This window comes from Gopherus flavomarginatus, chromosome 2 (genome assembly GCF_025201925.1).
Source record: "Gopherus flavomarginatus isolate rGopFla2 chromosome 2, rGopFla2.mat.asm, whole genome shotgun sequence".
Taxonomy (NCBI): Eukaryota; Metazoa; Chordata; order Testudines; family Testudinidae; genus Gopherus; species Gopherus flavomarginatus.
This window is the reverse complement of record NC_066618.1, coordinates 128005437-128027103: the sequence shown is the minus strand read 5'-3', so window position 1 is coordinate 128027103 and position 21667 is coordinate 128005437. Positions and strand designations below refer to the sequence as shown.

Genomic DNA, 21667 nt, shown 5'->3' with positions numbered 1-21667 from the left:
CACCTCACATTTTACATTTACACCACTGTGACACATTTTTACCTAGAGTTGTTGGTTATTTAACACATTTTACCCATAACTGTTAGTTGGTTATATGCTGCTGTGACACACCCTTTACATAGAGATTGTTAGCTACCTGTTACAGTTATAATTCAGTGTTAATTGGTTACCAACTGTATTGTACCCCACTGTATTGTACCCCACTATTGAAACCCCCTATACTATTTACTAAAAGAAACCCCACCCTAATTGTCTACCTTAACAAACCCCATACCCTTCACTATTGAATTTTCCCTGTTTTTGCATTTTCTTAATAAAGTTTATTTTGCACCCCACCAGTGGAGTAGTTGTCCCCCAAGATCCCCTACCTGCTGGCAGGGTCAAGTTGCAGCTGTGAATGCTCAGCACTTCTGCAAATCAGGCCTCAGGGTCTCAAGTTAGGACTCCAGAAAATGAGAAAAACAAAATTAGTAACTACCCATGAAAAGTTTGGTTTAAGTGACTTGCCAAACATCTCATAGGAACTGTGGCAGAGGCAATTCCCCAGGGCATCTTTCAACTGTCTTAACCCTGAGATTATCCTTTCTCTTCCTTCAATCCTCTGCCTCATTCCCTACACACCTTCAAACTTCTGCAACAAATGAGGCAAGGGTCTTACAAACAACACCTTCCTTTACTATACAGTCCTGATTCAACCTTAAAACAGGTCCATCCTGTGCACGGAATGAGGCGGGGGGGGCCTATGGAAAAAACGGTATATTATCATGTAAATTAGATTTTATCATAATGCAAATGCATATAGAGGGGCCGAAGTAAGGTTCCACAGGCAACCTTAATTCTGTCATTTCCTAATTTTTGTGTGTTTGACTTTGCAACCTTAATAACGTTATTTTAATGGTCTAGAACTATAGCAATAGTATTAATAATATCAATAGTAGGTTGTCATCCTCTAAGTGGACCAGCACTAGAGGGGGGTGAGACACAGACTTTGCCTATAATTTTCACAGATATTTCCCGACAGCAGAAAAATTGTAAGACTCGGACATCTTAGGTTCCATTCTAGGCTCTGGATGGGAGTGAGGCTTTAGTGGTCACAGACCCTCCACAAGTTTCATCTCTTTTGCCTCATCCCCTCCGACCTGCCCCTCCGCTCTATCTTCCCCAGCCCTGACTCCTTGCCTACCTAGTCCCATTCTCTTTGCCTCCCGACTCCCAGTCTCCACTCTTCAGGCTGTGCTTCTCATCCCAGTTCCAGTCTCCCTCCCTCTGGGCTAGCTGTCTGAAACCTAAACCCCCAATTACCAGACTCTCCCCAGATCTATACCCAGTCTCAGTCTTTCCCTGCACCCAAAATCCTTTTCAGATCTTTCTCTCCTCCCCGCAACCATTTCCCCCTTCACTAATTCCTAGTCCCAGTCTCCCTCCTCCTCCAGCCCCTCATGCAATTTCAGTGTTTATCCATCAACCCTAGCCAAATGGTTCCCAGTCATGCCCACATTTCTCTCATTGGCTCCCAGTCTTCTTGTCCAGCCATTCCAAGTATTTTCCCCATCCAGCTCCCAGTTCCAGTTTTTCTCCCCACCTTTCAGTCCCAGTCTTTGTGCCATCTGGGTACTAACAGTGGGGTAACTGACAACACAAGAGAGACAGACTTTCTACTCTCAGTTCCAGTGCCTGGCCCCATGCTTGCCCAGAGCAGCTATGAGCAACAATTACAGGGAGTGTCCCTCTGAGCCACCTTAACCCTGAGTTGAAGCATCCTCAGTGGCTACGTAGGGATGGTACATAAACAGTCTGATTACATGTAGAAACTGTGAGGAGATAAAGCATGCTTACCGAGGTCTTTGTAGATTTTAGCTGTTAAACACCAACACGTCTGTATTAAGCATGTGCAAACTGATATTTCAGAAGCTTATATCTTGGCCAAATATGTTAAGGTTTTTGGAGGAATGGCAAAAGGCATATGCTTGATACAAAGGCAACTCCACCTGCCAAATTTCAAGTCCTTGCTTCAAAACATGGAGGTGGTTCAGAGAAAAGGTTGCCAGATTTTGTTTCAACAGTAACAAAACAACGTTCTCTGAAATGTTCTTTGAAATGCCTGAGTTTTGCTTGACATTTCCCTCCAAAAATAAGAGTCAGGCAGACACATCACATGGAAAAATTTAACCAAACAGCCAAATAATTAAGATTCACAGTTACAAGCAACTGAAAACAGGGTCTTATCATGGGAACCTTAATAATAGAGGGTGTTAAAATCTCCATTTATAATAAAAAAAAAGTATTTAAAAATATAATTTATTGGGCTGTCAAGTGATTAAAAAAATTAATCACAATTAATTACACTGTTAAATAACAATAGAATACCATTTATTTTAAATATTTTTGGATGTTTACTACATTTTCAAATATATTAATTTAAATTACAACACAAATACAAAGTCTACTGTGCTCATTTTATATTTAATTTTTATTACAAATATTTGCACTGTAAAAAAACAAAAATATTGTATTTTTCAATTCACCTTATATAAGTACTGTAGTGCAATCTCTTTATCATGAAAGTTAAACTTACAAATGTAAAAAAAAAAAAAGCTGCATTAAAAATAAAACAAAGTCCACTCAGCCCTACTTCTTGGGCAGCCAATCATGCAGACAAACAGGGTTGGTTACAATTTGAAGGAGATAATGCTGCCTGCTTCTAGTTTACAATGTCACCTGAAAGTGAGAACAGGTGTTTGCATGGCACTGTTGTAGCTGGTGTTGCAAGACAATGTGCCAGATGCACTAAACATTCATATGTCCCTTCATGCTTCAACCACCATTCCAGAGGATATGTTTCCATGCTGTGCAGACTGATGCATGTTCATTTTCATCATCTGAGTCAGATGCCACCAGCAGAAGGTTCTTTTTTTTCGGTTCTATAGTTTCCGCATCAGTGCGTTTCTCTTTTAAGACTTCTAAAAGCATGTTCCACACCTCATCCTGCTCAGATTTTGGAAGGCACGTCAGAGTATTAAACTTTGGGTCGAGTGCTGTAGCTATTTTTAAAATCTTACATTGGTACCATCTTTACATTTTGCCAAATCTGCTGTGAAAATGTTCTTAAAACGAACATGTGCTGGGTCACCATCTGATACTACTATAACACGAAATATATGCAGAAGGTGGGTAAAACAGAGCAGTAGACATACAAATTCTTCCCCAAGGAATATAGTCACAAATTTAATTGATGCTTTTTTTTTTTAACAAGGTTCATCAGCATGGAAGCATGTCCTCTGGAATGGTGGCCAAAGCATGAAGGGGAATACAAATGTTTAGCATATCTGGCATGTAAATATCTTGCAATGCCAGCTACAAAAGTGCCATGCGAATGTCTGTTCTTACTGTCAGGTGACACTGTAAATAAGAAGCAGGCAACAGTATCTCCCATCAATGTAAACAAACTTGTTTGTTTTAGCAATTGGCAGAATAAGAAGTAGGAATGAGTGGACCTGTACTTTCTAAAGTTTTACACTGTTTTGTTCTTGAGTGCAGTTATGTAAACCCCAAAATTTGCATTTGTAAGTTACACTTTCACAATAAAGAGATTGTTCTTCAGTACTTGTATGAGGTGAACTGAAAAATACCAGTTCTTTTATCATTTTACAGTGCATATATTTGTAATAAAAAATAATAATATAAAGTGAGCACTGTGCACTTTGTATTCTGTGTTGTAATTGAAATCAATATTGAAAATGTAGAAAAACATCCAAAAATATTTAATAAATTTCACTTGAATATTCTATTGTTTTAAGTGTGATTAATCACAATTAATTTTTTTAATCGCAATTAATTTTTTTGAGTTAATTGTGTGAGTTAACTGTGATTAATTGACAGCCCGAATAATTTATTAAGATGTTTTCTATCACCAGCTTAACCCCTTTCCCCTACCTTTAGTCAGTTTGTCTTTTAAGCTACGTCTACACAGCAGCTGGAAGCATATTTCCCAGCACAGGTAGACAGACACACACTAGTTCTGATCAAGCTAGCATACTAAAAATAGCAACATGGCTGAGGCAGAATGGGTGGTAGCTCAGTCTGGCCACCTGAGTACAAACCTGCCTGACCCCTGGGTACATACTCAGGTGGCTAACCAAGGCTGCCATGGCCATAATGCTATTTTTAGCAGGCTAGCTCAAGCAGAGCTAGTGCATGTCTATCTATCCATTCTAGGAAGCACCCTCCCCGCTGCCATCTAGACAAGCTCTTAGAGTATTTTTATACTACAAATGCTGAAGCAGCACAGCCACAGCTACAGCTGCACTACTATAGTGCAGACACTCACTACATCAAAGGAAGGGGATCTTTCATCAATGTAGTAAATCAATCTCTCCAAGAAGAGCTAGCTAGATCGACAGAAGAATTGTTCCATCAACCTAGCATTTTCTATATGAGGGTTAGGTCAGTATAGCTATGTCTCTCGGGATTTTTCACACTCCTAAGAGATTTAGCTATGCCAATGTAAATTCCTACATTGCATCGGGTGCAAATTTTTTCACAGCCCTGAGTGATGTAGTTAAGCTGACCTAACTTTGTAGTGTAGACCAGCCAAAAAAGGATTAACTGTTCATGACAGGAACCATGTCTCCCTGATGTTTACACAATGACTAGCATTGTAATGAAAATACTACATAATAACTATAATTATAATTTTCAAAAGTTTAGATACCTTGATTTCTTTTCGTTTGCTGTCTTCATCTGCTTCATGTTCTACCACTCCCTGAGTCAGATTGGTATAATTTGCTAGCTTATTAAGAAGAGATGATACCATGGGGTTGCTATCCATTTCTTCCTGTTGGGATTTTGAAAAATGTTATTATACAGCAATATTTAATAGTAAATAAAATCACATTTTAAAACATTAGCCATTTCATGTCAAGTTTTCAAATGTTCACATGCCAAATGCTGATTAATTGTAATACAGTACCTACCGCCACAAAATCTAGCCAATTATTTACTAGCAAAACTTCTGAAGCTTCTTTGGGTATACAGTGTGTACAATGCCACATAATAAAAATTGTGACACTTCGTTTCCTAATTCAGAGTATTTTATATTATGTGATGGGGGGGAAATGAACAATTACATTTTGTTCAATTAATAGAAAATGTAATTCCTATTTGGAAATTTATCTTCTTACATAAGTCTGCAATGAACTATTAGGTAACAATCCCACAAAGAGACAGCTCACTGAATAAAAGTTTCGGTCCCAAATGCCTCACCCTAATATATATAACTCTGCTTTAACAATTTTTTTGGGGCGGGGGGGAGATAAGTGAAGTTTTCTTTTACATAACAGAGTTCTCCTCTCACTGCACACTTCTGGGAGAAGGAAAATCCTATATTCAGTCGTTAAAAAACACAGTAATCTTCAGATAAGGTCTTGCTACAAAACCCTCAGAAGAATATTAGCTTAGAATTAAAAACAAAAATCACAAAAACTTATGAAAACCAGAATATGCAAATTTAAGGTGCTACTTCATACATAGCACAGCCACACAACCTAAATTTGGCCTTTTTGCTTGCCAGCATCTTACTTTATTTTTCTTTTGGGAATGGGGAATATTTGTCTAAACTCAGAAAAATAATTGTTGGAAATCCTCTACTGAATCTGTGAAGAAATAAATAATGATAAGGACAGATCAGTTGTATAGAGTGATCTAGATTGCATGGTAAACTGGTTCAATGAGCTTTAATACATCTAAATGCAAGGTTAGTCATCTAAGAACCAAGAATATAGGTCACACTTATTAGATGGGGAACTGTATTCTGAAAAGCAGTGATTCTGAAAAGGACTTGGGGGTCACGGATAATCAACTGAACATAGGTTGGCAGTATGCTATGGGGGCTTAAAAAAAAGCAAATGAATTCCTTGAATGTATAATCAGGAGATTATAGTGTTTCAGAAGTAGGGAAGTATTGTTACCATTGTATATGGCATAAATGAGAATTCCACTTGAATAATGTGTCCGGATCTGGTGCCCATTCTTTAAAAAAGGGTAACGACAAACTGAAAAGGGTTCAAAAAAGTTACAATAATTATTTGAGGCTTGAAAAATATTCCTTAGAAGGAGAGACTAAACAAGCTCAATCTACTCATCTTAACTAAGTAAAGTTTAAGGGTTATTTGATCTCAAACTGGAAGTACCAATACAGGGAAAAGATTTTTAAAAGGAGATGGCTATTTATCAAACACAGACACAAAAAGTTTGAATATTAAAAGACGAAGCTAAACTAATTCAGGCTAGAAATAAGACATATATAGTTATGGTAATTTAGAATCATAGAAGATTAGAGTTGGAAGAGACCTCATGAGGTCTTCTAGTTCAACCCCCTACTCAAAGCAGGACCAACCCCAACTAAATCATCCCAACCAGGGCTTTTTAAGATGGGCCTTAATAACCACTAAGGATAGAGATTCCACCACCTCCCTAGGTAACCCGCTCCAGTGCTTCACCATCCTACTGGTGAAATAGTGTTTCCTAATATACAACTGGAATCTGAGACCATTCCTCCTGGTTCTGTTGTCTGTTGTCACTGAGAACAACCTAGCTCTATCCTCTTTGGAACCCCTCTTCAAGTAGTTGAAGGCTGCTACCAAATACCTCCTCTCCCACTCTTCTCCTCTGCAGACTAAATAAGCCCAATTCCCTCAGCCTCTCCTCATAAATCATATACCCCAGCCCCCTGATCATTTTTGTTGCCCTCTGCTGGACTCTCTCCAATTTGTTCACATCCTTTCTGTAGTAGGAGGCCCAAAACTGGACACAATACTTCAGATGTGGCCTCATCAATGCCGAATAGAGGGGAATAATCACTTGCCTTGATCTTCTGGCAATGCTCCTACTAATGCAGCCCAATATGCCGTTAGCCTTCTTGGCAACAAGGGTACACTGTTGACTCATATCCAGAGTCTTGTCCACTGTAATCCCCAGGTCCTTTACTGCAGAACTGCTGCTTAGCCAGTTGGTCCTCTGCCTGTAGCAGTGCATGATATTCTTCTATCCTAAGTGCAGGACTCTGCATTTGTCCTTGTTGAACCTCATCAGATTTCTTTTGGCCCAATCCTCCAATTTCTCTAGGTCAGTCTGGACCCTAGCCGTACCTTCCAGTGTATCTACTTCTTCCCCCAGCTTAGTGTCATCTGCAAACTTGCTCAGGGTGCAATCTATCCCATCATCCAGATAATTAATGAAGATGTTTAAAACAACCGGCCCCAGGACTGACCCCTGAGGCACTCCACTTGACACTGGCTGCCAACTAGACATCAAGCCATTAATTGCTACCCGTTGAGCCCGATGATCTAGCCAGCTTTCTATCCACCTTATAGTCCATTCATCCAATCAATACTTCTTTAACTTGCTGGCAAGAATACTGTGGGACACCATATCAAAAGCTTTGCTAATGTCAAGGTATAATGTCAGGGTAATTGAAGTCTGCAGGAGAACCAGGGCCTGGGATCTGGAAACTTCTGTTAGCTGTCCAAAGAAAGCCTTATCTACTTCATTCTCCTGGTCTGGTGATCTACTGAAGATGCCCACCCCAACATCAGCCCAGTTGCTCTCACCTCTAAACATAACCCAAAGACTCTCAACAGGCTTTTCTCCAGTTTCATACTGGAGCACTGAGCGATCATACTGCTCTCTTACATACAGTGTAAATCCTCCACCTTTTCTCTCCCGCCTGTCCTTCCTGAACAGTTTATACCATCCATGACAGTGCTCCAGTCATGTGAATTACTCCATCAAGTCTCCGTTATTCCAATCACATCATAGTTCCTTGACTGTGCCAGGACTTCCAATTCTTCCTGCTTGTTTCCCAAGTTTCTTGCATTCATGTACAGGCACCTAAGATAACGAGCCAATTCCCCTACTTTCTCAGTATGAATCAGGAGGTCTCTCCAGTTGCATCGTCCTCCTTGTTTTTCTTACCGGTATCCCACTTCCCCACTTACCTCAGGGCTTAGGTGTCCATCACCCGGTGAAAGCTCTCCTCACTAGGTGAGCAAGCCTGCCTGCGAAGATGCTCTTCCCTCTCTTTGTTAGGTGGAGCCCATCTCTTCCTAGCAATCCTTTTTCCTGGAACAACATCCCATGGTTGCAGAATCCAAAGCCCTCTCTCTGACACTACCTGTGTAACCACACATTTACTTCCACAGTTCGATGGTCCCTACCTGGGCCTTTTCCTTCAACAGGGAGGATGGATGAGAACATGACTTGCACCTCAAACTCCTTTATCCTTCTTCCCAGAGCCACACAGTTTGCAGTGACTCACTCAAGGTCATGCTTGGCAGTATCATGGGTGTCCACATGGAGAAGCAGGAAGGGGTAGCAGCCCAAAGGCTTGATCAGTCTCAGCAGACACATCCTGAATTCTAGCTCCAGGCAAGCAGCACACTTCTGGAGTTTCCTGGTCAGTATGGCAGATGGATGACTCCATCCCCCTTAGTAGGGCATCCCTGACTACCACCACCCGTCTCCTCCTCTTAGGAGTGGTGGTCGGGGAACCCCCATCCCTAGGACAATTAATCCCATGCCTTCCGGTCAATGGGGTCTCCTTCTGATCCCTTCTCTCAGATGACTCTTCCAACCATTCTCCTCCATAGTACCTGTCCAGAGAGCCTGAAAACAGTTTCTTAGCTCTATCTGCATTGGGAGTACATGGATTCTCCTCTTTCTTCTTCTGGAGGTCACATGCTGCCAATTTTCTTCCCCGTTCTGCACTGCCCTCTCTGATTCTTCAGCATGCTGTGCCTGCAGTGCCAAATGCTGACCTCTATCCAGAAAGTCTTCATTTTCTCTGATGCAATGTAGGGTTGATACTCGGGTCTCTAGTCTTTTAACCTTCTCCTCCATTGGAACAACTTACCATCACTTGCCCATTACTTTAAATCAAGATTGAATGTCTTTCTAAAAGAGATTCTGTACCTCAAAACTGAAGTTATAAGCTTGAGACAGGAATCGCTATGTGAAATGCTATAACCTACATATGTAGGAGGTCAGACTAGAATAGATGATCCTAACAATCTTAAAATCCTAGGATTCTACTAAATGCTAGTCTCTTTAATTATCAATGTTTAACTCAAAACAAAGAGTAGAGGTAGCTCATCGAGCTCAGTGCAATCTCTGTCAAACAATGGATCCCATATCAATGTTTCCACCCAGGCCACACTGAGAGTATTGATGATTTGTAAGAGTATGAATTGGATTTATGGAGGGCATACAGAAAATAAAATAGTAAGGAAGCAGATTGGGCTGTGATCCTGGGAAGTAAAAGTCATTTCTAAGAGCCCTGTAATCCAACGTCCCTTTGATGGATTAAAGCTGTTTAGTGAGGCCTCAGACACAGCAATAAGGTAAGCTTCCAACCAGATCAAACTCCCTATAGGAACATTTTTTTCCTCTCTTTCCTTGGGGCAAGAGCTATGAAGACAATGGTATGGATCAAAAGCAGCCCTTTTGCTCATTCCCTTCATCTACAGGGCAAAGGGCTAATTCTTAGCATCCTCCTGAGGTTCCAAACATAAGCAGTTTCTCTAGCTCCTCCTCCAGTAAACGAAAGCTAGCCAGTCTATATCTTCTCTCTTATTGGGAACAGGTTTGAAAGACTACACCCAGTGTGGACTAAAACTACTGAGGACAAATTGTATTTTATATGATACAATGTAGCTACTTTTCACATTTCATGTTCCTTCCTTAATTTTCTTTGCTCTCTCCTAATACACATCTCTTTGGGACTCCTTCAATATCTTCTTGACTACGTGCAATTTCACCTGTCCCGCCTTGAGAGGGTACCTATTTCAGATTTACTGGACCAAGGTATTCAAACATAGGATCCTAAAATTAGGAATTTAAATCCATAAATAAGTGACCGGGTTTTTAAAAACACAAAGCACTCAGTAGCTTCCACTGAAGTTAATGGGAGTCTACATATGGAATTAGAAGCCTAATTTTAGAATCCTATGTTTGAAAACCATAGCCTTGGATTCCCAAAAGAGGATGGGCACACACACCCAGATCTAGACTGATCTCCTTTGTAATCAGCAGTAAGATTCTGGGTGGAGTACCTCTCTCAATCAAGAAAATCTAGAAATGACTATTTCTATGAGCTACAAATCTCCAAAACGCACATCGGAATGTCTCAATACATTATTTCCTCTTTGTAGTTCATAGTGGAGAACCTGTGCTTGCAAGATGTGGCCCTTCCTTTTGTCCTTCCTTTGGTCTACTTTTGAACTATAATGTGGATAGAAAGCTGGCTAGATTTTCGGGCTCAATGGGTAGTGATCAATGGCTCAATGTCTAGATGACAACTGGTATCAAGTGGAGTGCCCTAGGGGTTGGTCCTGGGGCCGGTTTTGTTCAATACCTTCATTAATGATCTGGATGATGGAATGGATTGCACCCTTAGAAATTTCTCTGATGACACTAGCTGGGGGGAGAGGTAGATATGCTGGAGGGTAGGGATAGGGTCCAGAGTGACCTAGACAAATTGGAGGATTGGGCCAAAAAAAATCTAATGAGGTTCAACAAGGACAAGTGCAGAGTCCTGCACTTAGGATGGAAGAATCCCATGCACCACTATACGCTGGGGACCAATTGGCTAAGTGGCAGTTCTGCAGAAAAGGAACTGGGGATTACAGTGAATGAGAAGCTGTATATAAGTCAGCAGTGTGCCCATGTTGCCAAGAAGGCTAATGGCATATTGGACTGTATTAGTAGGCACATTACCAGCAGACTGAGCGAAGTGATTATTCCTCTCTATTCGACAATGATGAGGCCACTTCTGGAGTATTGCATCCAGTTTTGGGCCCCCACTACAGAAAAGATGTGAACAAATTGGAGAGAGTCCAGCGGAGGGCAAGAAAAAGGATTAGGGGGCTGGAACACATGACATATGAGGAGAGGCTGAGGGAACTGGGGTTATTTAGTCTGCAGAAGAGAAGACTGAGGGGGGATTTGGTAGCAGCCTTCCACTACCTGAAGGGGGATTCCAAAATGGATGGAGCTTGGCTGTTCTCAGTGGTGGCAGATGATAGAACCAAGAGCAATGGTCTCAAGTTGCAGTGGGGGAGGTCTTGATTGGATACTAGGGAAAACTATTTCACTAGGAGGGTGGTGAAGCATTGGAATGGGTTACCTAGAGAGATGGTGGAATCTCCATCCTTAGAGGTTTTTAAGGCTCAGCTTGATAAAGCCCTGGGCGAGGATGATTTAATTGGTGTTGGTACTGCTTTGAGCAGGGTACTGGACTAGATGACCTCCTGAGGTCCCTTCCAACCCTGATATTCTATGGTTCTATGATCATGCCTTTGGAATGGCAGCTGAGAATGGCAGACCATGCATAGTCTTTGAATTGTCAGACTCAGAGTTGGTAGATATATAGAGAGAATTACATGAGAATGAAATATATTATACTTTGTGATAGTCATAAGTCTTGCTTCAGAATAGATTTACATTTTTACATACAGAAATAATTTACAGAACATTCAAATATATTTATTGTGTCATGCCCCTACCTTGAGAATTATCATCAGGCAAGGGAGTTTGAAACAAATAAAACAGTTGATGTTTAATAACTCTTTACTGCAGCTCCAATTGTCCCTAAGGCATATGCTTTCTCTTCTAAGAGACACTGAAAAGCAATATGTACCTCAGCTTCATCCAACTCATATCTTATGAAAAATTCAGCAATGTTAATGTAGAATAACTCTCAAACTCAATAGACAAGAGAGTAGGAAGGTAGCGATAGGTTTTGCATAAAAGTGCAATTGAAGCCTTCTCTCTTTTCCCTCTTATTTCTATACTATTACGTGATTAACTCAAAAAAATTAATTGTGAATAAAAAAATTAATCATGATTAATCGCACTTATAGCAGTAGAATACCAATTGAAATTTATTAAATATTTTTAGATGTTTTTTCTACTTTTTAAATATTGATTTCATTTGCAACACAGAATACAAAGTGCACAGTGCTCACTTTATATTATTATTTTTTATTACAAATTATGTACTGTAAAAATGATAAAAGAGACACTGAAAAGCAATATGTACCTCAGCTTCATCCAGCTCATATCTTATGAAAAACCTCAATGGTGACTTCAGCAATGTTAATGTAGAATAACTCTCAAACTCAATAGACAAGAGAGTAGGAAGGTAGTGATAGGTTTTGCATAAAAGTGCAAGTGAAGCCTTCTCTCTCGTCCCTCTTATTTGTATACTATTAAGGTTTCGTGGATAGGCTCAGTACCGATACAACCTTAACTGTCACTAATTAACCTTAAGTGTCACTGAACAGTGAGTGTTTTTTGTGTGTTAATTTATATATTAACTAGGGATGTCAATTAATTGCAGTTAACTCACGCAATTAACTCAAAACAATTAACTGCAATTAAAAAAATTAATAGTGATTAATCACATTTATAGCAATAGAATACCAATTGAAATTTATTAAATATTTTAGATGTTTTTTCTACTTTTTAAATATTCATTTCAATTGCAACACAGAATACAAAGTGCACAGTGCTCACTTTTTCAAACCCAGTGTTCTATGATTTCATGACATGCTTCCATGCTGATAATTCTCATTTAAAAAATAATTCATTAATTAAATTTGTGACTGAATTCCTTGGGGGAGAGTTGTATGTCCCCATCCCTGTTCTTCCTGCATTCTGCCATAATATTTCATGTTATAGCATCGGATGATGACCCAGCACATGTTGTTCATTTTAAGAACACCTTCACTACAGATTTGACAAAACGGAAAGAAAGTACCAATGTGAGATTTCTAAAGATACCTCCAGCACTTGACCCAAAGTTTAAGAATCTGAAGTGCCTTCCAGAATCTGTGAGGGACAAGGTGTGGAGCATGCTTTCACAAGTCTTAAAAGAGCAACACTCCAATGTAGAAACTACAAAACCTGAACCACCAAAAAAGAAAATCAATCTTCTGCTGGTGGCATCTGACTCAGATAATGAAAATGAACATGCGTCAGTCTTTACAGCTTTGGATCATTATTGAGCAGAACCCATCAGCGGCATGGATGCATGTCCCCTGGAATGGTGACTGATTTTCTTTTTTGGTGGTTATGAATCATATGAATTATTAGTGCATCTGGCACATAAATATCTTGCAACGCTGGCTACAACAGTGCCATGCGAACGCCTGCTCTCACTTTCAGGTGACATTGTAAATAAAAAGCAGGCAGCATTAGCTCCTGCAAATGTAAACAAATTTATTCATCTGAGCGATTGGCTGGCCAAGAAGTAGGACTGAGTGGACTTGCAGGCTCTAAAATTTTACTTTCATGATAAAGAGATTGTACTATAGTACTTTATTAGGTGAATTGAAAAATACAATTTGTTTGGTTTTTTTACAGTGCAAATATTTGTAATAAAAAATAAATATAAAGTGAGCACTATACACTTTGTATTCTGTAATATAATTGAAATCAATATATTTGAAAATGCAGAAAACATCCAAAAATATTTAAATAAATGGTATTCCATTAACAGAGTGATTAATCTCATGATTAATCATGATTAATTTTTTTTTATTGCTTGACCACCCTAGTTATAAATATATATCTGAATTAATATTGCATGAATCCAAATAATTCTTCTCACTTCATTTAAAGTGCTTATTACTAAATAAAGCATGGCCGTCTTAGTATACAGTTTTACATTAGGAAACAGAAACAGCTACAATGTGAAATAAATTATAAGTATACAATATAACTTATTATAACTGAGCCACATCCTACCAATAACCTCTCTGTTTCATAATTTTCCTGTCTTAGAAAAAGTCGAGCTTGCTTTGCTGTCTTATAGAGGTAGTATTAATGCTGACCATGATACTAATTAATGGCTTGATCCTGCTCCACTGAAGTCAATACAAGTGCCTAATTTTCAGCAAACACTGCTCTCATTGAATTCAATTACAGTTCTGAGTGCTCAGCATACCATAATCAGGTCTTTAAAAAAATCACTGAAGTTTATTTCTATCTTTACATCTACTCATTTTAATAAACAATTGTGACGCTCTGCACCTCAGGAAAACACTCCCATGTATGTCATGGAGAGAATGCCTACATTCCAGTGCCTGCCAGGGAGAGAATTCTCCAGGTTATTAGCTGCCAGCAGGTCACAGCTGAACAAGTGACAAAACCGGTTCTACAAGCAAAGAGAAACGGAGGAACGTATCCCAAAGGAGAACACAGAGAAGGGATAGGGAATCTCAGAAGCTACTGAGGTGGGTGAGGATTCCTGTGACACTAACACAGAGAAGCAGTGTACTTCCAAGTACAGGAAGGGCTGAGCAGCAGCTCCAGGCACCAGCACTCCAAGCGCATGCCTGGGGTGGCAAGCGTTGGGGGGCACCCTTCCAGTCCCTGCGAGGGCGGCAGTCAGGCAGCCTTCGGCAGCTTGCCTGCAGGAGGTCTGCCAGTCCCGCGGATTTGGCGGCAATTTGGCAACGGGTACACCAAAGCTGCAGGACTGGGGACCTCCCACAGGCAAGCCGCCTAAGGCAGCCTGACTGCTGTGCTTGGGGCGACAAAAAAGCTAGAGCCACCCCTAGGGCTGAGACTAGCTCCTTTCCAGTAGAAGGCAACATGCCCTCAGGCGCAGGGGCAGGACAGGTGTTGTCAGTGATTAAGGAAACTGTTCCAGTTATTAGCTAGCAGAGTTCTGCAGCTGAACAAGAGAGAGAACCCTTCCTAAGAAGCATGGAGAAATGTGTTTTAGGAGGGGGCCCAGAGGAGAAAATTGGGGAAGGAATAGTGGGGGTACAGGAATGTCTCCTCACTAGTCACTTGGGGCAGGATGCCCAGGACACTAGGAGGATGGATGGGTCAGCATCTGTCCACCCAGGCACTAAGCCTGTGACCAGGATTTTGAGAAGGAACTGTGTGACTGACCTCCTGGAGGGGAGCAGTCATACAGCTGACTTCTCAGGGACAGAGAAAGGAGTGGCAGAGGTACCCCAATCCAGGTCCCAATTTTTCAGGATGCTATTTCTGATAAGTTTTTGAAAAGTAACTTTGTCTCTTTATATCAAGATGCAGCTCCAATGCCTGTGATAACAGAGGAGTTGGGACCAGGAAATTGCCAGGTATTTGTGAAAATACAAATGGCCGAACTGACAGAGAGGGGGGTGCCTCCCCCCACACTGCTGAGACACAGAAAGCAATTATGGGAGAGCTGCTGGGAAAAGGTGCATCTGATTGAAGGGTAATCACAACTAGCCCAGAGAGCACAGATCACAGCCCTCTAGGGGGCAGAGAAGGACTCAGTGCTGGGAGGAGGAAACACCTGGTAACCCCAAAAAGGGGTTGCATATGTACAGTCCTAGGGTTGGGAGACTGCTCCCGAAAGGGACAGCCAATGTGCAGGATCCCCCTGAAAACCTCTCTTGCCAGACACTGAGGCACCAAAATTCCAGAAACATGATTAAATCAAGAGCCCACACAGAGGGGAACAATGGAGGGAAGGAAAAGCCAGTGACTGATTACATGGGGAGAGTCGAAGGACATCATGGGTAATGAACAAACTAACCTCAAACTACAGTATCTGAACAGAGGGCATAGTATCATAAAGATACTTGTAAATGCACATCTGTGATAAAAAAATTTAGTATTAATGTTAAGCTTTGGGGATAAGAATTTTGACACGGATGTTAAACCTTACGAAAATGCTAGTTGTCACAGGATGTGGGGGAGTCAGGGCCCTGCACCCCGCACTTCCTGCAAATCACTGAGACTCTTAGCCAGCCAGTAAAACAGAAGGTTTATTAGACAACAGGAACACAGTCTAAAACAGAGTTTGTATGTACAGATAGGTGACCAGACGTCTCAATTTTATCGGGACTGTCCCAATATTTACTTGTTTGTCCCGTGTCCCGACCGAACATCGGTCGGGACGCGAATTGTCCCGATATTTTGCACTCCGGCGCACAGGCAGAGGGGGCTCATACCCCCAACTCAGCCCCAGTCCCAGCCCCGGCCCCGCCCTGACTCCTCCCCTTCCCTGCCCCATTGTATCCCTCCCCAAATCCCTGCCCTGGCCCCGCCTCTTCTCCAAGCACGCCACATTCCTCCTCCTCCCCCCACCCTCCCAGGCTTGCACGAATCAGCTGTATGGTGGCACAAGCGCTGGAAGGGAGGGGGGAGTAGCAGGACGTGGCAGCCCACTCAGGGGAGGCGGAGGTGAGCTGATGCGGTGGGGAGCGGGGAGCTTATCACAGCAGAGAACCCATAAAAAACCTGGTTTACTGTATGTGAATGAGCAAACTGAGACATGCTGCATCATGGCCTTTATGGTTGGATGCCAAGAGAACTATAACACAAACTGCCTTCGAGCTAGCCAGTGACTAATCCTCTTGCAGTAAACTAAGAGGGGAGGTGTGACGCTCTGTACCTCAGAGGGAACACCCTACACCCCCATGTTCATTTTTTATAAAATGATTGTGTGGTATTCAATGCAAAGTTTGTCATGTTGGGTGTCTTTGGAAGGCTCATGATGCACTGAGCATGATTGTTATAGTGATGTTACAGTAATTGTTACAGTAATGTTATAGTAATGTTATAGGTTATAATTTCATGTATATAGTTATGCAGCTGAAAATGTATCCTCATGGCTCAAAGCAAGCCTAGGCAAAAACTCTCCAAGAACAGAGAGATAGCTCACACCTCATCAGGGCATGTATGGGGCAAACCCAGCCCAGCCTCACAGGAACAAAGGATGCTGGTCTAGGCAACAACAAAAGGATCAGTTGGACTCTGAGTGAGTCACCCCCCTTTCTTTGGTCAGTTTGGGACTGCGATGAGGTAATGCTCACCTGATTCTGAAGGGGAGAGGGGCAAAGCCAAGAGGGAAGAAAGAACATGATAAAAGGGAGAGAAGTTTGCCATGCTCTTCCATCCTCTTCCACCTACATCTACAGACACCACACCAAGTGACTGAACACTGCTGATAGGGGAGAGTCTGGCTGAAGAGCAACCAGCCAGCCTGTGGTGAGAAGCATCTAAGTTTGTAATGGCATTGAAAGTGTTTTGCTTTTATTTCATTTGACCAAATCTGACTTATGTTTTCACTCAAAATCTATCTTTATAGTTAATAAATCTATTTGTTTATTCTACCTGAAGCAGTGTGTTTGGTTTGAAGTGTGACAGAGACTACTTTTGGGATAACAAGCCTGGTACATATCAATTTCTTTGTTAAATTGACGAGCTCACATAAGCTTGCAGCGTCCAGTGGGCATAACTGGATACAGACGGAGGTTCCTAGGGTTGTGTCTGGGACCGGAGGCATTGGCTAGTATCATTTGGTTGCACAATCCAAAGAGCAGCTTACATGCCAGAGACTGTGCGTGAACAGCCCAGGAGTGGGGACTCTCACAGCAGAGCTGGGTAAGGCTGGCTCCCAGAGTCAAGAATTGGAGTGGCCTAGCAGATCACCAGTCCAGAAAACACCAGAGGGGAATGTCACACTAATTTGCTTATCAAATAAATTATGACGTGGTCAAGTTAAGAAAGTTTCTAATCAAAATTAATTAAAATTAGAAGTGATTTTTGATTAGACTTAAAAACATTAACACAATCTCATGGAAACCAAACAATTAAAAGAAACCAATTACGTTTACATATCTTGTAAACAGATTTCTAGTACACAGAGAGCTGCAATTGTTTTTACTTTTCTCACTCTCTAAAAATAACCTGAAATTGCTCTGTAATTTAATCGTCAAAATAAGTTATTTAAAAAATTCTGAAAGTTACCTCAAAGAGAGCCATATTCTTCCCTTCATAGATATTTCCTCTGTCCATCTCGGCACTGTTAATAAATGGGCTACTTTCCTTCGGAATCCCATCTCCTGGTGGAAAATAAGAAATGATTAGAAACAAGGGAAGCTGAAATGCCTACCTCAGAAAAATTGTTGAAACTTAGAAACAGTCTCATAGCCCAGTTTTTCCCCTTATGAAGGCTCTGTGTTGGCTTAACTCGTACTAACAATAGCCAGACCAGTTCACTGATTAACTTAGCTAGCCTTTGAAGCCAGGTAAGAAATGTGGACAAAAAAATTGTTAATATTAGGGTTGTCAAGCAATTAAAAAAATTAATCACAATTAATTAGGCTTTTAAACAACAATAGAATACCATTTATGTAACTATTTTTGGATGTTTACTACATTTTCAAACATATTAATTAAAATTACAACACAGAATACAAAGTGTACAGTGCTCACTTTATATTTATTTTTATTACATATATTTGCCCTGTAAAAAAACAAAAAAATGTATTTTTCAATTCACCCAATAAAAGTACTGTAGTGCAATCTCTTTATCATGAAAGTTGAACTTACAAATATAGAATTATGTAAAAAAAAACTGCATTCAAAAATAAAACAATATATAACTTTAGAGCCCACAAGTCCTCTTAGTCCTACTTCCTGGTCAGCCAATCACTCAGACAAACAAGGTTGGTTACAATTTCAGGAGATACTGCTGCCTGCTTCTTGTTTACAATGTCACCTGAAAGTGAGACCAGGCATTCACATGGAAATGTTGGAGCTGGCATTTCAAAATATTTATGTACCAGACAGGGCTGGTGTAACCACTAGGTGAACTAGGCAGTCGCCTAGGGCACCAAGGTTTGGGGGCGCCAAAAACTGTGCCCAAAATTTTTTTTTACACTATTGCTCCCAGCCGGGGGACAGGCTGCTCACAGTCGTGTTAGCACCTACCTCTGCGGGTGTCCTCTGCAACTGTGGGCCCCGCCACCTCACTCTGCTGCACCCCACATCATTGCCCGCCTGCATCCCCCCACCACCAGCCTGGAGTCACCTTCTCCCCAAGCCCCCGGGCTGCCGCATCACTCCCTAGCCTGCTCCCTCTAGCTCTGGCAGTCCCAAGGGCTGCCGGCTGCAGATTGGAGCGGGTGACATCATCAACCTGCCAGCAGCTGGCCCTATTCTGGGGCAGCTCCAGACCCCAGCACACCAAGCGCGTGCTTGGGGCGGCAAGCCGCGGGGGCGCTCTGCCGGCACCGCGAGGGCAGCAGGCAGGCTGCCCTCGGCAGCTTGCCTGCGGAGGGTCTGCTGGTCCCGCGGCTTTGGTGGACCTCCCGCAGACGTGCCTGTGGAGGGTCCACTGGTTCCGCGGCTTCAGAGGACCTCCCACAGGCGCCAGCGGGAGGTCCTTCGAATCCGCAGGACCAGCGGACCTTCTGCAGGCAACCCGCGGAAGGCAGCCTGCCTGCCGTGCTTAGGGTGGCAAAATTCCTAGAGCCACTCCTGGCCCTATTGACAGCAATGCAGTGGCAGGAGGGGGGCTGGGAGTGGGGGAAAGGAAGTCGAGACCGTGGCCACCGGTCCACCTGCAGGGGTGGATCATGGCCCTGCCAGAGGATACAGGGTTAAAAAGCCGCAAAAGTGTAACCATCCTCAGCACGTGCCACCTTCCAAGGCTTCATCCCCATCCATCTCTGCAGCCCTGTAGAGCCCCATTTTGGGGAAACTGAGGCAGAGAACAGTGACGTGACTTGCCCAAGGTGACCTGGGGAGTCATTGTTGGAGTCCTGCTTTGAACACAGGAGATCGAGGCTCCTAGTTCTGCACTGACTCAGAGCATTAGACCAGAGGCCTCAAGCCCTGAGCTCTGCACCTGCCCACATAAGGTATTAATCTGGGATTCAGGGGCAGCACACTGCAAGTTTTCAGTGAAGAAACACGGCTGTCTCAAGCCCTTATGGCTACAAGGAAAATCTTCCAAAGGTGATGGGCGTCTAGCCGACACAGTTCTGTCTGCCTGAGTCTGCAGCCAGCCTTGGACAACAACTCTAGGAAATGCGGCAGTAACTGTTAAGTCTTATTATGACACCATCAGAGCCAGATTTTCGTGTAACATGGGTGATCAGTTGCATGGTGCACAACCACTGCAAGTATGCGAGCAATTCAGGTTAAGTGCAGCTGAACCCTGGGCAGGCTGCAGCACCCAAGAGATTTTTGTTCTCCCACTGAATGACAGTAGATGCATAGTAACTTTAATAGGTAGAAGTTTAGTGACCACATTAGGGCCATATCCTCCCCACTCTCAGCATTGGGCCAACTGCCCCTCATTGTTCTCCTGATTGCTTATATTGTTATTGATGGGAGATCTGCTGCGGACTGAATGGTGTATATGGACCTGCCTTTACAGGCTCAGTTCTGGCCCAGCATTTGAAATAAATTGCCCTTAGTTTCAGAAGTACTGAGAACCCTGGAGTTCCAACAGACATCAGGGGAACCGCAGGTGCTCAGCATCTCTGAAAATCAGGCCCAGAATGACACTGATGTCTCTGTCCTGGGCTGGAGCTCTCTGAGTAAGGGGCTTCAGCAGCGATTGGCATGGGGTAGAGTAAAGCAACCAGGACGGTCATGATGGAGGCTGGAACTCTGTCCTCACCTCACACCTGTGGGGAAGACAGGCCTTCAGACACCCCTTCCTGTCTGCATTGCACTTTCCAGCCCAGAACCAAGGAACGTTGGTGCCACGGTAGAGAATAGAAGCCAGATCGTGACTCTTAGCTCTGTGCTCTGATCCCCAAAACAGCCCTTTACAGATCCACGTGCAGGTGACCCAAGGCCATTTATTTTCATTAAATATGTAGATTAAACAATGAAATTAATAAATTTTCAAGCCGAACATGTATTAATTCTAATGAACAATGCCACATTATGCAGTATTCATTTCTGAAAGTTTATAATAAGCAATGCTCTGCGGAAGCGGAGGGAGAGGGGAGGCGCAAGGTGGAAGTTGCCAGATGCCCTAAAGATTCATACATCTCTTCATGCTTCAACCACCATTTCACAGGACATGCTTCCATGCTGATGATAGGTTCTGCTTGATAATGATCCAAAGTGGTGTGGACTGACGCACGTTCATTTTCGTTATCTGAGTCAGATGTCACCAGCAGAAGGTTTATTTTCTGTTTTGGTGGTTTGGGCTCTGTAGTTTCCGCATCAGTGTGTTGCTCTTCTAAGACTTCTAAAAGCATGCTCCACACCTCATCCCTCTCAGATTTTGAAAGGCACTTCAGATTCTTAAACCTTGGGTCACGTGCTGGAGCTATTTTTAGAAATCTCACATCTGTACCTTCTTTGCATTTTGTCAAATCGGCTGTGAAAGTGTTCTTAAAATGAACGTGTGCTGGGTCATCATCTGAGACTGCTATAACATGAACTATATGCAGAATGAAGGTAAAACAGAGCAGGAGACATAAAATCTCCTTGGGGGGAGAACTGTAATTTAATTGATTCATTATTTAATTGACACATTATTTTTTTAATGAGCATCATCAGCATGGAAGCATGTCCTCTGGAATGGTGGCCAAAGTATGAAGAGGAATATTTAGCATATCTGGCATGTGAATATCTTGCAATGCCAGCTACAAAAGTGCCATATGAATGCCTGTTCTCACTGTCAGGTGACATTGTAAATAAGAAGCAGGCAGCAGTATCTCCCGTCAATGTAAACAAACTTGTTTGTTTTAGCAATTGGCAGAGTAAGAAGTAGGAATGAGTGGACTTGTACTCTCTAAAGTTTTACACTGTTTTGTTTTTGAATGCAGTTATGTAAACCCAAAAAGGTGCA

At 42.2% G+C, this 21667-nt stretch overlaps 1 protein-coding gene across 3 annotated transcripts in view; it reads right to left on the bottom strand.

Moving 5' to 3' along the window:
• Positions 1-21667, bottom strand: part of SLC12A7 (solute carrier family 12 member 7) — a 283899-nt gene that overhangs the window by 143705 nt on the left and 118527 nt on the right. For 2 of the 3 annotated variants that reach the window (XM_050938142.1, XM_050938143.1), the window contains exons 2-3: positions 17815-17909; positions 4712-4834 (exon numbers count right to left, since the gene is read on the bottom strand). In XM_050938142.1, coding sequence (XP_050794099.1) covers positions 4712-4834; positions 17815-17909 — 218 coding nt within the window. Of the gene's footprint in view, positions 1-368; positions 444-4711; positions 4835-17814; positions 17910-21667 lie in introns of those variants that run through there. The other variant, XM_050938144.1, reaches the window with a different exon arrangement.